The following is a 15,296-nucleotide window of genomic DNA, read 5'->3' on the forward strand; positions in this document are numbered from 1 at the left end:
ATGCTGCTGCCAGGATCATATTCCTCACCAACCGTTACACCGATGCCTCTACCTTGTGCCAGTCATTACACTGGCTACCCATCCGCTCCAGAATCCAGCACAAAACTACTACCCTCATCCACAAAGCACTCCATGGCTCAGCACCACCCTACATCTCCTCTCTGGTCTCAGTCTACCACCCTACCCGTGCCCTCCGCTCCGCTAATGACCTCAGGTTAGCATCCTCAATAATCAGAACCTCCCACTCCCGTCTCCAAGACTTTACATGTGCTGCACGATTCTTTGGAATGCACTACCTAGGTTAATACGATTAATCCCCAATCCCCACAGTTTTAAGCGTGCCCTAAAAACTCATTTGTTCAGACTGGCTTACCGCCTTAACGCATTAACCTAACTATCCCTGTGTGGCCTATTAAAAAAAAAAATATAATCAGGTTCCTCGCATCATGTTCTCATACACTTTATGCAGTTAATAGCCTCTGTGTCTGTACTGCTACATACTTAGGCAGTTAACTGGTTCATGCAGCTTTACATGAACACCCGAGCCTTACACTATGGCTGGTCCACATAACTAAAGCAATTGTCACCATCCACCTCTTGTGTCTCCCCTTTTCCTCATAGTTTGTAAGCTTGCGAGCAGCAGGGCCCTCATTCCTCCTGGTATCTGTTTTGAACTGTGATTTCTGTTATGCTGTAATGTCTATTGTCTGTACAAGTCCCCTCTATAAGTTGTAAAGTGCTGTGGAGTATGTTGGCGCTATATAAATAAAAATTACTATTATTATTATTATTATTTACTGCGCAATAAACTCTATACAAAGGCTGAGGACGCCTCAGTTATTAAACACCCGGTTTCATTTTTGTACATGAAGGGGTTAATTTGATGATCCTGCTCCTCATCCTGTACTGTCCCTGCTGTTGGGTCATGTGCTGCCTCACACCATAAAACTACATTTCCCATCATGCCTTCTGCAGAGCTGTGAGCTGATTGGTTGCTTTCCAGGAAGCCTCTTTCCCCGGAGAGGTGTCATTGCTGGATGTTGCAGACATGTGTGTGACATGCTCAGCAATGGCTGCCGGCTGCGGGTCGCCCTCGGGACCTGCTGCACGCTGCCGCCTGCATGGAGGCTCCTGACTATGACTACGCTGCCGGCGCGGAGCAGAAAGCTGGCGGTCAGACCCTGGTGAGGATGTGCTCCGTGTCCGTGCACGGTCTGTGCTCAGTTCTGCAACTTTTTACTACTTTGTTTTCACTCCTCACCGTCTTTTGAGACCTTGCTTGCTTCCTGGCAGAAAAGATCTCTTTATTTTCATTCAGCGACCAAACCTCGTCCTTTACTCGCAGCTGATGGACTTGTTACAGTTTAGACTCAGAAGCCGCAGGAATTTCTTTCCAGGGTTCACTGATACATTGTAACGACCCAGCAGCAACAAGCAGCGTGTGCACCCCAATATCGAGACCCATTTACATAAACCGATCTCCTTCTTTATGACTGATGTGTAACTCTTGTGTCCTAGGTGGGAGGAGAAGAATTATGAGGACGGCGTGAAATGGAAGTTTCTGGAGCATCGAGGACCGTACTTCGCTCCAGGGTACGAGCCGCTGCCAGACGACGTGCGCTTTCTGTACGATGGTAAGCGGAGCCCACATTTGTGGGGGGTCATCTCCAGAGACTGCTTACCTGCACCCCTCCGGCAGGCATTTCTATGGGAGGCATTAAAGGGGTTGTCGCCTTCCAGAAAACTTCCTTTCATTGACTTTAGTAGCTATAAGAAAAAAAGATTACTTGCCCTCCCCGATTTCAGCGGCGACTGTTGCACTTTTATCTGCAGCGCTGGTGTCATGTCTACAGCACTGCAGCCAATCACTGAGCTTAGGGACACGTGACATCTACACGAGCGATTGGCTGCAGAGCCGTCAACATGACATTGCAGACCACAGCAGTGGAGACTCAGCACTGGACCTGAGGAGGGTGAGTAAATCTTTTTTTCTAGCCCTAATCGCATTACATCAGAGGCCTATTTATTTCTGTATACACCAGGAATATTCCAGGAGTATAGATCAAATCTATCCGTTTGGTTTTAGCCACCCACTACAAATATAGAAAAGCATGGCCCCCGGTACACAAACTGTGGGGAAAGCGAGGTTAATAAATCTCACAGTATCTCTACCCAGACTTGTGCGAAAAGTGAAAATCTATTCCTGCCCGAAATGCAACCTCCTACAAGTAAAGTGCATGTGATACCGGGACTGGGGTCCGACATGCCCACAGGCCCAAGGTGTGCTGGTAAAGACCATTTATTTCTGCATGACAGTCCCCCAAATCATTGGTGACCTGCAGGGTGTGCACGTCACGTTCCCCGTTATTTCACTGCTGTCATTACTGACATATACTTTATACGTGACCCATAGGGGCATAGGTGTAACTACTGGATTGTCGGCTGTAGCTCCCGTCTATCTGATGACTTGGTGTCACTGATTGTCCAGTGTGCATTGATCTTACACATGGCTTCTCAGAACACATAACATATGACATTTTACTGTTCTCCGGATCCAGGAGAGCCCATGAAGCTGAGCCTGGCAGCTGAGGAAGTGGCCACCTTCTATGGGAAGATGCTGGATCACGAATACACCACAAAGGAGATATTCCAGAAGAACTTCTTCACCGACTGGAAAACAGTGAGTCTCCTGTGACCGTCTAATATGCATATGCTGATATCTGTAGCCCCCATTCAGGCTATAAGTGGGGGTTGTGCTGGTTATTGGCACCAGGAGAAGGAACCATTAAATTGCCTGGGATATCTGTAATGTAAGGACTCGCTGCATCCTCCATGCAGGACTCTGCGTGTTTCCTCATTAAGGCAGTATACCCGATGTGCAGCATAGAAAGTACTATATATAGATAGGTTGGTGCACAGGTCCTGCGGCCCTGTCGGTAGTCTGTGGTCACGTTACTGACCCCTGCTGCCCCATCGGTAGTCTGTGGCCACCATACTGATCCCTGCGGACAACGTCCTAACTGCTGGTGTCCTGGGCGCTTCTGATTAGTAGTCCTGTCATTCCACACTTGACGTTCTCTGGTCCGACTAATGAAAATATCCATTGATGATGGAAGGTGCTGGCCCTAGTCCGGTGCCCGTGGACTATGATGTGTCTGCAGGACCAGCGTACAGCTGTAACATATACAACTTTGCAGCTTGTTTTATAAAATATTTACTTTTTCTCGTTTTAGCAAATGAGCAAAGAAGAGAAGAAGACCATAAAGCAGCTGTACAAGTGCGACTTCTCCGAGATACACAAGTATTTCTATGATAAGAACGAGGCTCGGAAAGCTTTACCCAAAGAGGAGAAGCAGGTGAGGCCCACCGCTCTGTCTGCAGCTATGGGGTCCGCATCTCAGGTCACCGTCTCTACACAAGGGGCATTTACCTGTCGCTCTCCTCATAAATCTCGGGACCAGCTCTGATCTCTTCTTATATAAGAACCCATGCTGGTTCTGGATAATTACTGTATTCTTATCCAAGTACTTACACACAATTTGTTCACAGATCTTTTTATATAATTCATCTGGACCAGGAGATGTAAATTCATGTAAATTAGCTCAGTGTTCCCTCACCATCTCTTGGTTTATGGATAGTGTGGATTCTTTTATTCGTTCGATGGCACCATGAAGATCAGTTGATGTTGCATTTGCTTTCTTAGAGAACACAGATGCAAAATAGGAATGTAAGAGTTCGGACTTCTCAACATCATTTTTGACCACTTCACCCTTGTCATCCTGTAAGAATCCTATGCAGTAAAAAATAGTAATAACGGTCCTAGGAGCGCTGGAAATGAGACCAAAACAAGGATTTTAGTGTTGAACCACAACGCGTTCCACCTGATGAAGACGGTTTAACCGTTGAAACGCGTTGTGGTTCAACACTAAAATCCTTGTTTTGGTCTCATTTCCAGCGCTCCTAGGACCGTTATTACTATTTTTTACTGCATTTTGTTTCCTCCTAGAAGGCTAACGGCTGGAGCTGTGGTGGACTCTTTGCTTTTAATTTTAACTGTGACCCTCACAGCGCTCCCCAGTGACCGCTTTCTTTTCCCTTGAATTTCATTGTAAGAATCCTATAGCATCTTTGCCTTTTCTGTTACTTTTGGCAAACTTCCAAAATCCTTTCTTGCTGCTTTTGGTCTCCCTTGCAAGCCTCATTACTGGCTTTAGCTCTTCTAACTCGTGCCCTGCATTCCCTGCATTATATTCTTCTTTAGATATTCCCCCCTCTTTCCATTTGATATACATTTTTTTTTTACTTTTTAATGAGTGATTAAGTTCTGTGTTCATCCATCTTAGTCTCTTTAATGCTTCCAATTCTTCCTTGTTTTCAGGATTATCGATTTGTGCAGTGAGAATTTCATTTAGGAAAATCTCAATTCTTCTTGGACATTTCTGTCCTTTAGAACATCCGGACATTGGATCTTTCCTACCCTCTTTCTGAGTCCATTAACATCTGCCTTTCTGAAGTCCAACCATAAAGTCTTGAGTCCTCGCTGATCTTCCTCCTCTTGTATTCCAAAATATGAGGAAATTCCGATTGATTGCTGCCTCCTAAATTCCCGGTCACCTTTGCCTTCTCAACCATTTCCTCCCTGTTGGTAAGAATTGGGTCCATGATTGCAGATCCTCTTGTTCTCTTTTCTACCTTTTGAAAGATAAAGTTGTCAGCAAGAGAAAAAATAATTAATTTACCCTATCAGACACATGTTTGATTTTGACACTGGAAGACCTCACACGTCTCCTGAGGTCTCATTTTCTTCTTCACCACAGCTCTTCTTTTTCTCCCTTCAAGAGGCTTCTGATTTTTACTGGAGTGTTTTGTGGGCACAGCACTTTTTTGATGTACATCTTCATACTTCGATCCATGGGCAAGAGCTGGGCGCTACGATTTGCTTAGGCTACTTTCACACTAGCGTCATTCAACGCACGTCATAATGCGTCGTTTTGGAGAAAAATCGCATCCTGCAAAGTTGACCGCAGGATGCGTTTTTCTCCATACACCTGCATTAGCGACGCATTGCGACGGATTGCCACACGTCGCATCCGTCGTGCGACGGATGCGTCGTGCTTTGCGGACCGTCGGCACAAAAGTTCCATGCAACGTTTGTTTGTGCGTCGTGTCCGCCATTTTCGACCGCGCATGCGCAGCCGGAACTCCGCCCCCTCCTCCCCGGAACTCACATTGGGCAGCGGATGCGTTGTAAAACTGCATCCGCTGCCCACGTTGTGCTACATTAACACACTGTCCGTTGGTACGTCGAGCCAACGGACTAGTGTGAAAGTAGCCTTACCTGTCATATATTATAGATAAGTGTTTATTGTGAGAAAGCTTCTGTAACTGCTTCACTACCGGAATATTTTTTTTTCATTTTTCTTCCAGGAGATATAATCAACATTTCTTTACTTTTACATTCGGAAAAAAGGAGGCGATTGAAACTCTGATTTCTTTCACGTTCGTTAGTTTGTTCGGTATACAAGCTATCGGCATTCTGTATTGCGGTATATAATATAATAATGACCTCCCATGAATCCTAGGAATATAAAGATGGTGGGAGCCCTCTGTAGGCCTTGGGGTGCTTTAGGCAATCCCCGCAGTTATATGTAGCTGAGGGGTTGAAGGACGGCAGAATGGTCGCATCTCGCGATCTCTCCACCTAAATCCTCCTGTCAGAGATTGACAGCAGCAATGGGAGGTAGCGCTGACCGTTGCTGTTAGAGGCAGGTGCTGTCTGTATAACACGGGTCCTGAGATTGCTCCATCTACCGGTACTGTGACAGATATATGCGTCATTAATCAGGAAGGAGTGATGCGCAAAGACCCAGAAGCCACGAGAAACCGACATCAGATTTGTGGCCACGTGTATGTTTGCCGGCAGCGGTGGTGTCATCTTGGATGATTGCTTGTCTGGTGCTTTTGTGGCGGGGTCTGTCTTGTTAGTCGTCTGAGGTCTGAATTATAAAGTTGTTATATTTTTCTTTTACATTTTTCAAGAAATTGAAAGAAGAGACGAATAAGATTCAGGAGGAGTATGGGTATTGCACCCTGGACGGGCATCGAGAGAAGATTGGAAACTTCAAGATTGAGCCTCCCGGACTGTTCCGAGGCCGCGGAGATCACCCCAAAATGGGAATGTTAAAGCTGCGGATAAAGCCAGAGGACGTCATCATAAACTGCAGCAAGTGAGTGACACTTAGTCTGTTCTCGGCAGCCATTGCAAAACTACAGCTTCCAGCCTTCCTGCGAGGCTGTCTAGGCATGCTGGAACCTGCAAGTGACGAGCTAGAGGATGTATATTATACAGCTTAAAAAATGAGTGCGTCTCCTCTCACCACCACAGAGATGCCAAGATCCCGGAGCCTCCCCCCGGTCACAAGTGGAAGGAGGTGCGCTTCGACAACGCGGTCACCTGGCTGGCATCCTGGACGGAGAACATTCAGGGATCCATCAAGTACATTATGCTGAATCCAAGCTCAAAACTGAAGGTGAGAAACGCAGAATTTATCGTTGATCTGTGCTGTAAATATTCCCTAATAATCACTCCCAGCAATCTGAATACTACCGCTCCGGAGCAGTCACCTGCAGGTGCGGACTATAGACCTAAAATTCCAGGGGACCCTGGGCACAGTAGATGAGCCGTGCCAGCTGTAATGTACTGCCAACATCCGCCTGCAATTGGCCAGCGGTGGAGGGTCATGGCATTAAAGACAGCTGGGATTGGAAAAAAAGTAGCAACCTAAAAAAGACACACATTTGGTATGGCTGAAAGCCTCGTCGTGAATGGGCATTTTAACCCCTTTCCGTCAGCGAATTGTAACCTTTGCATTTCATTTTTCCCCCTTTCTCCCATAAGCCATAATGTTTTATTTTCTCCATCGTCCTCACTTGTATGAGGCTTGTCTCTTACAGTGCAAGTCTGTAGTTTAGAAGGACACCATTCACTTTACCGTATAATGTGCTGTAAAACTTTGAAAAATAATTGAAGAAATGGTGGAGAATAAAACCCCCCAAAACACAGTTCCACCATTGTGTTTTTTTTAGGTTTAGTTTTTACAGCATTTTGCAGTAAATATGACCTGGTGATGGGATTCTCCCGCACAGAACATGAACAGCGATATCAAACCTATAAGGTGTTTTTTTTTCATCTCTAAGAGGTTAAAAAAAAATTGTCGCTATTTTCCATATTCCATGGATGAAGCTGTGCGAGCGCTTGTCTTTTGTGAGCCAAACGTTATGTATTATTGTACCATTTTTGGGCTAGGTGCAATGCTTTAGCTGCTTTTATTTTTTTCGGGAGGAGGTGTAATGGCCCCCTAAAAAGTAAATTGTGGCTTTTTTTTGTTGTTTTTTCCCCACTTGATGTAGGAGTAGATTAAAGAGTCAAATTTATGGTCTTGGCTTCAGCTTCTGGTTGATGTACCTGACGGCCTGGCTCTGACCTAGAGTAATCCCCCAGATGAGTCCTGGGCAGTAACAGGTGTGGGCATTTCCTAGTGTCTCATGCCCATGTATGATGCTGCAGACAGTTGTGGATGGGGGAGAAAAGGCAAATTTTCTTTTTTTTAGTTAAAGAAATTTTTTATTTTTTTTTATAATACCCAAAATGTGATATCAAAATATACAATTTATGCCGCAAAAAGCTAAATCTACAGCTGCGTCAGCGGAAAAAGTCACTGCTTTTTAAATGCAAAGATGTAAAATGTGTGCGTCTGTTGTCAGTGCCGTGTATGTAGATCCTTTATCTGCTGCAGGGGGAGAAGGACTGGCAGAAATACGAGATGGCGCGTCGCCTGAAGAGCGTGGTCGCTCAGATCCGATCCCAGTATCGCCTGGACTGGAAATCCCGAGAGATGAAGAAGCGGCAGAGAGCGGTGGCGCTGTATTTCATTGATAAGGTACACTGCTAATATCACGTGCCTTTTCTCCTTCGTCTCATTGGGGGGCACAGGACTGTGGGTGTATGCTGCTGCTGCCAGGAGGCTGACACTAAGTAAACATAATCCAGTTCATGCTTAGTGTCTTTAGGTGGCACATGTCTGGGTTTTTCCAGACCTCTTTTCTCTTTTTTACCATGAAGATGAGGCAGGGGCGACGGACCCTTTTGAAGGGGTCCGATCTCCCCAAACCAACAACGGGCGAGCACATGGAGTGTCGCCTCCACGTACCCTCTCCCGCAACGTGGGACAAGATGCCGGACTCAGCCCTGACCACCCTAAGGTACTGAAACCCTAGGCTGTACAGGTGCATATGTGCAGTCCGTGCGGCCCCCACTGCATCACCAATGCTAAGACTGCGGTGAGGGTCGAAGGAAGGGACTCGCGGCCTCAAAATCTACCATAGCAAGGTGGATACGATCGACTATTCAGGAGTCCTACCGCATCAGAGGCACAGTTGTTCCGGTTGGGATCAGGGCACACTCCACTCGGGCAGTGGGCGCTTCCTGGGCTCTTTGGCACCAGGCATCAGCGGAACAGGTTTGCAAGACCAGTCTACACACTTTCTCTAAACACTATAATATCCATACTCAGGCAGCCGTAGCACATCTATAGGCAGTAGGTGCTTAGGGCTTATACCATGGAGTCTGTTTCTCACCCAGGGACTGCTTTAGGACGTCCCACAGTCCTGTGTCCCCCAATGAGACGAAAGAGAATATGGATTTTTGTATTACTCATCGTAAAATCCTTTTCTCCAAGACGCTCATTGGGGGACACAACCCACTCTATTAGCCAGATGGCTTCTTCTTTATTATTCGGTGTTTTTTGTTTCTAGACATGTTGCACCTGTGTTAAAGCTGATTTATTTTTTTGTTGTTGTTCTCCTACTGCTTTACTGCACAAAACTGGATTAGCCTGCGGCCAGTGTCGGGGTATATACGGCGGAGGAGGAGACAACTTTTTTTTATGTTTACTTAGTGTCAGCCTCCTGGCAGAAGTAGCATACACCCACAGTCCTGTGTCCCCCCATGAGAGTCTCGGAGAAAAGGATTTTATGGTGAATAACACAAAAATCCATATTTTTTGTCCCTGTGTAATTTTATTAATCTGTGACTTGTGAGTTATTAAATGTATGAAGATGGGGTGACCGTAATCTTGCCTCCACAGCTGGCCCTTAGAGCGGGCAATGAGAAGGAGGAGGGCGAGACTGCGGACACGGTGGGCTGCTGCTCCTTGAGGGTGGAGCACATCCAGCTGTACCCGGAGATGGACGGCCAGCACTACGTGGTGGAGTTTGACTTCTTGGGAAAAGATTCAATCCGATATTACAACAAGGTCCCCGTGGAGAAGGAGGTAACGGCCGGACCCGCTTGTGTGGTCTTCTAGATCTGTGCAGCCCCAGGCCTCATCCTGACGGAACTTAGGAACGGTTTTATCACTTTCTCATTGTACTTTGTATGTCAAGATCTCTGCTTGCTGTGAGAGAACCGTCCTCCTGTCACCCTGTACTGGTCCAAATCTCACAGCGGAGGGTTTACTGCGAGTTTCCTCACCTGACAGTGTATCGGCCCAGACAATCCTTTGTGATCTGCACTGACACATTGTCGCAGGCTCTCAGCTGTAAAAAGGTCTCTACATCCAGTGACTAAAAACCATGTAAGCATTGTTCCAATTCGCTGGCAGCTTCAGGGATCTTGGAAACAAAGACAAGTGGTAGCACGAAGTATGGCAGAAAGTGACCGAAATAATTAGGATTTAGATTTAACCCTTCACTGGTTGTTGGCCGCATCCTGGCTCTGTGCAGACGTTGGACACGAGTCTGACGTAAATCTCTTTTCAGGTGTTCAAGAACCTGAAGCGTTTTATGGAGAATAAGAACCCGGATGACGACCTGTTTGATAGACTGAACGTGAGTATATGTCGTGTTCACACACGGAAGGCGAGACCTGCAGCAGTGAGCAGCCGACAACTGGACTCGGCCGAGTCGTGCATATGTCGTCAGCCGGTAGAGGGTCACCAGCTGCTGCCGGTCTCGTCTTCTCTGTTTTTCTGGCTTTCTTCACCCCATCCATGTTCTTTCAGGCTCCTGCTTTCTCCCCTTGCCCCCTTTTCTGGTCTCCTCTTTTTCCGCTCTCCCCCACCGGCCAGCCTCTTGCACCCCCCCCGCCAGAAGAGATCCTTTATTCAGCTATAAACATAAAACATGTCTTTTCCCACAGACCTCCAATCTTAACAAACACCTCCAAGACCTGATGGACGGACTGACAGCAAAAGTGTTCAGGACGTACAACGCCTCCATTACCCTCCAGGACCAGCTGAAGGCGCTAACGAACGGTACGTGCCCACAGGTAGTCTATAACCCCGCCAGGTCATGTAATCGGGGGTCTCTCAGGAGAGGTGTAAGATTTGCTTTCCATCACGGGGTTCATAAAAAAATTTCAGCCACCACTATTCAAGATAAGAAACCGGAATAATCCATGAAGCAATGTTTTTCTATTCTATATTCCGCAGTGTAGAATAAAAATATCACATACTGTCCTCCCACCTGAGCGCTGCTGCACTGACTGTGGGGCTTGTGTGACACATTATTATGATGCTAGGTTATCACTGCAGCCAGTGTCACACAAGCCCCGGCATTACTGGAATGGCGTCTGTGCGGGAGAGCAGTATGTCTTCTATTTTACGCTGGGAATAGAATTGTAGTAGACAACCCTTAGTGGGAGGAAAGAGATGAATCCGGTGCCGGTGACTTCTGCATGTGACTGTTATTCTGCTCAGACTGACAGGACTTGATCCATTGCCTTGTTTCACTCTCCAGAGGAAGACAACGTCGCAGCCAAGATCCTGTCCTACAACCGTGCAAATCGAGCCGTCGCACTTCTGTGTAACCATCAGAGGGCGCTACCGAAGACCTTTGAAAAATCCATGCAAAATCTACAGGCCAAGGTACAAAAGAGGTCTGATGCGGAGGGGCCGTCTGCGGGGAACTGGTCCTATCACCCGGGACCTGATATCACATCCTGCCTTACCCTGCACTAATCATTCTAGATTGACGCAAAGGAGCTGCAAGTAAAAGAGGCAAAGAAGGAGCTGAAGAAAGCTAAAGCCGACCACAAGGCAAAGAATCTCGACCGCACCAAAAAGTAAGGGCTGAGCTCAACTTTCTGCTCCTGAACGGACCTCATATTCTCTAGTCACAGCCAAAGCTGGTTAGTGCCTCTGTACTGACTGTAGTAAGGACTGCTATTGCAGCTCTGGATGGAACTGAAGTATTAGACTACAGAATTGTGATTGCAGCTCTGGATAGGACTGGCGTAAAATACTACATAGAATTGGGATTGCAGCTCCGTATGTGACAGGAGTATAAAACTGCAGAATCGTGAATGCCACTCTGGATGTGACTAAAATGTTAATATATTTTGCGCTGAGGTGGAATTATTTTTCCCCAGGGAGATGGAGAAGAAGAAGAAGCAACGCGAGAGGCTGGAGGAGCAGCTCATGAAACTGAAGCTTCAGGCAACCGACAAGGAGGAGAACAAGCAGATTGCTCTGGGCACGTCCAAGCTTAACTATCTGGACCCGAGGATTACTGTGGCCTGGTAAGACAGAGCCCATGCGGTGCCTAGCATCGTACGCACTTGCACCTCCATACGTGACTCGTCCAGCGCCACTCTGGTCTGTGTGGTTGTGTGTGGTATTACAGCTCAGCCCCATATATGTGATGTAATGGGCAGAAGTCGGCGATGAAGTGGGCTGATCTTTGTCACCCATATAAAGTAAGTCATTGATAGGTTTTTATGTGACACTGGGGGTCCACCATCCCCATCTCCACAGAGTGCAGTACCGGAGAATGGCCACTATGGTGTATGGCGTTGTGCCACTCCGACTCTCCATTGCATATCTGGGGTCCGCAGCACTAGGTTTTAGCAGATTGTCGGGGGTCCCAGGGGTCTGGTCCCCACTTATCCCAAGGCAACGCCATTTATATATCAGTCCTAAACAACCCCTTTTAAGAGCTAATTAACCCACGATTGACCTGTTGGATGTATGTAATTGACCTTGTACCACGACTGTGGCTGCCGTGGGTCATTACACCACATCACACCTTTCCCGCCCTCTGCAGGTGTAAGAAGTACGGCGTGCCCATCGAGAAGATTTACAACAAGACGCAGAGAGAGAAGTTCGCCTGGGCCATCGACATGACCAATGAGGACTTCGAGTTTTAGCGTCCTGACTGCTGGATAGGCTACGTAACACTGCCTGTATTAGAGGATTATCACCCAGCTTTCCCAGGAGCAGATAGGACTGCTTCACATGCTGGCATAAGAGGAAGATGCAAGGGTTTCTGATCACGGGGGATCGTTTGTAGATCTCCTGGATCTCAGGGATTTTTGAGTCATTTTTTTTTTTTTTTTTTTTTTTTACCGCTCACGTTCTACGTTTTCTGCAGAAGTGAGAATCCATTTGTTTATTACGCAGATTAAATCTTAATATGTTTTTGTGCCGACGGCCATTGCTTTAATTTATTTCTGTCCTTTGTTTTGTTCTCTCCGTGCTGTGGGCAAATACAATGAATATTTGTGTATTACTTAATTTTTCATCCATTTTTTTCATCTGGTAATGGTCTAAGAATCAAGGTGATGCCTCCGACTACCTACAGGATATTAAGTGGTCTTAACCCCTTCACGACATATGACATATATGTACGTCGTACGTCATGTCTCCCCCTCTGCTATGAGTCGCCCCCTCTCACCAACCCCCGTGGCCGACGTTCATAGGAAATGATGAATTCTGCAACACATGAAGCCCTGCTATGTGTAGCACAGAAGATCACAGCTTCCAGTCTGCTAAGGTGATGATTGAAGCAAAAGTAAAACTAAAAATGTTAAAATTTAAAAAATATAAGTTCAGATTACCCCCCATCCCCCAAAAAAACAAAAACACAATACACATATTTGGTATCACAGCCTTCAGAAAAACCCGATCTATCAAAATATAAACAGAATTATTCCAATTGGCAAACGGCGAAACACGGAAAAAATTGAAAAGCCAAAATTAAGGTTTTTTTGTTGTTTTTTTTTGGTCGCTGCAACAGTGCAGTAAAATGCAAAACCAGGCGATCAAAACATTGTATCTGCACCAAACTCGTATCAACACAAACGTCATCTTGGCACACAAAAAATAAGCCCTCGCTTAGCCCCAGATCACGGAAAATGGAGACGCCAAAGGTCACGGAAAATTTGGCGTCTTTGGAAACTTCAGAATTTTTTTTTTACCACTTAAAAAAAGAACCTAGACATGTTTGGTGTCTGCAAACTCGAAATGACCTGGAAAATCATAATGGCAAGTCAGTTTTCGCATGTACATAACATGCTAAATAAAAAAATCCCAAAAAACAATTATGGAATGGCACTTTTTTTTTTTTTTTTTTTTTCAGTTTCGCCACACTTGGAATTTTTTTTCCAGTCCAGGCCTTCACACGGACATATTGATGGGGGGGGGGAAAGGTTATGGCTCTGAGAAGGAGTTAAGCAAAAAAAAATTGAAAGCGCCAAAATGGAAAATGGCTTGGGGGTGAAGGGGTTAATGTTTCGGCTGCTCTAGGTCTTGGTATTACTTAATCCTGCACTTAGTGATACAATGTTGCGCAGAAGTGTTACTAGGAGATATTCCGCCCTGGCTCTCTCAGCCCTTGCCATACTTTCCTCTGTTTCTTGCTGATTTTGCCGTATCCTGTTTGTCTCCGCCGTGGAATGTTCATTACTATTAATTATACTGGGTGTAAGAATGTGTGCGCAGACCTATAGGAACCCACTTCAGTAAGGTGGGGTTCATACGTCTGTGTGTTGCCATCAGGACAGGTAGGGTGGTCTCCTGACCAAGACTCGGCAGCCTCAGGCATGAATAAACCTGGAAAGTCCAGGCCAGGAGACCCCCGGGTCCGTCCAGATCACAGAACCAAACCTGGAGGCATGAAACCGGCTTTACTGGATTGGAGCTGTTAATGAAACCTAAGTTATCGCCGTCTCCCCATAGAACACTGCACACTAATTTGCGGACATTTTGCACTTTGTTTCTTGTTCAGCTTAGGGCAATGAATCTGCCGGACCGAGTCTGTGATTTTTCTTGCCAGTGAGAAGTGGAGGAAAACAGTAAATCCTGGAACAAATGTGGCTAAACTTTGCTGCACATTGAAAGAATAACAAAAAAAGTATAATCGGTGATCGCTGGTGCTTGTGGGCGGCAAGTTTCCCTGCAGCACCCCCACAGGTGACACAAGGTATTACACAGTTCTCAATGAGACCAGGGGAGGAAAAGTCTCCACAATACATGAATGGAGGACACTTATTTACTCAGGAAAGCGTCACAGGCCGATGACTCCTTTCATCTTTGTGAAGATGCAGCAGCGTCTCCCGGCCCCGTCGTGTTTGTATGTGTCGGCGTCCTGGTGACCAAAGACAGCACAACTGGACAAAGAAAGTGTGGACACCTGTAATCTCCAGAACAGAAGATGACAGGACAAGTTCCTAACAGATCTGTCACCGCCCGGAGACCACAGGAGCGTTGTGATGTGAGCGAGGCTGACGGCGTCTGACTAGGGGTTATAAAGTGATTGTAGAATGAATGGAGGAGATGGATACAGAGAGATTCCGCGAGATGGGTTATATGGATATGAGAGAATTCAGCGGGACGTTCTGTTTCCATCGTCCATCAGGAAGTCATGGACTATAGTCAGTGACACTTTCTCAGAACTTTCTGCAGAGCTTCTTTTTCTTTATTTTGGGGAATGTAACACGTCCGCCTTTTTTTTTTGTTTGTTTTGTTTTGTGGACGACTTTCCTTATTTTATTCTGTATTTTCTCGTTCCATAAGAGGCTTTGATAGAATGACCGATCCGGTGAGCCGCTGACAGGACAGGGGTGTGATGGGGGGCACTTATTAATTGCCGGGATCATGTTGTATTTTTTTGTATCTTTTTTTAGTGGGGTGTTAATGTGGAAAGGGTTAAATGGGTGACGGATCTCAGGAGGTCCTCAATAGCAGCTGAAAGACTGAAAGTAAAATGTTCAGTTGAGTCTGGAGGTGTTGGGATTGTAAAGGAATTAGCGGGTGTCAGAATTTGGAGCAGTCAGAGGGTGTCAGCACGACTCTGGGATTTCAGTGGGTGTCAGGAGGATTCGGTGGGTGCCAAGAAGACTCATGGAGACAGCTACACATGTTCACTTGGACCTTGACAAAGCTATGGATCTGACCAAAACATTGGCCGCTGGCGACGCTCCGGCTGATAACACCCGCTGACTACCTACCCCGAGTTCC

At 46.3% G+C, this 15,296-nt stretch overlaps 1 protein-coding gene across 7 annotated transcripts in view; it reads left to right on the plus strand.

Moving 5' to 3' along the window:
• Positions 1 to 12,567, plus strand: part of TOP1MT (DNA topoisomerase I mitochondrial) — a 45,561-nt gene extending 32,994 nt beyond the window's left edge. For 6 of the 7 annotated variants that reach the window (XM_077271369.1, XM_077271372.1, XM_077271367.1 and 3 more), the window contains 13 exons: positions 1,519 to 1,634; positions 2,559 to 2,680; positions 3,234 to 3,356; positions 6,040 to 6,227; positions 6,386 to 6,530; positions 7,797 to 7,940; positions 9,147 to 9,332; positions 9,820 to 9,888; positions 10,199 to 10,313; positions 10,798 to 10,925; positions 11,028 to 11,122; positions 11,429 to 11,578; positions 12,103 to 12,567. In XM_077271369.1, coding sequence (XP_077127484.1) covers positions 1,519 to 1,634; positions 2,559 to 2,680; positions 3,234 to 3,356; positions 6,040 to 6,227; positions 6,386 to 6,530; positions 7,797 to 7,940; positions 9,147 to 9,332; positions 9,820 to 9,888; positions 10,199 to 10,313; positions 10,798 to 10,925; positions 11,028 to 11,122; positions 11,429 to 11,578; positions 12,103 to 12,205 — 1,684 coding nt within the window. In that variant the 3' untranslated portion in view covers positions 12,206 to 12,567. Of the gene's footprint in view, positions 1 to 1,049; positions 1,185 to 1,518; positions 1,635 to 2,558; positions 2,681 to 3,233; positions 3,357 to 6,039; positions 6,228 to 6,385; positions 6,531 to 7,796; positions 7,941 to 9,146; positions 9,333 to 9,819; positions 9,889 to 10,198; positions 10,314 to 10,797; positions 10,926 to 11,027; positions 11,123 to 11,428; positions 11,579 to 12,102 lie in introns of those variants that run through there. The other variant, XM_077271373.1, reaches the window with a different exon arrangement.
• Positions 12,568 to 15,296: the final 2,729 nt, after the last annotated feature.

This window comes from Ranitomeya variabilis, chromosome 6, assembly GCF_051348905.1.
Source record: "Ranitomeya variabilis isolate aRanVar5 chromosome 6, aRanVar5.hap1, whole genome shotgun sequence".
NCBI lineage: Eukaryota > Metazoa > Chordata > Amphibia > Anura > Dendrobatidae > Ranitomeya > Ranitomeya variabilis.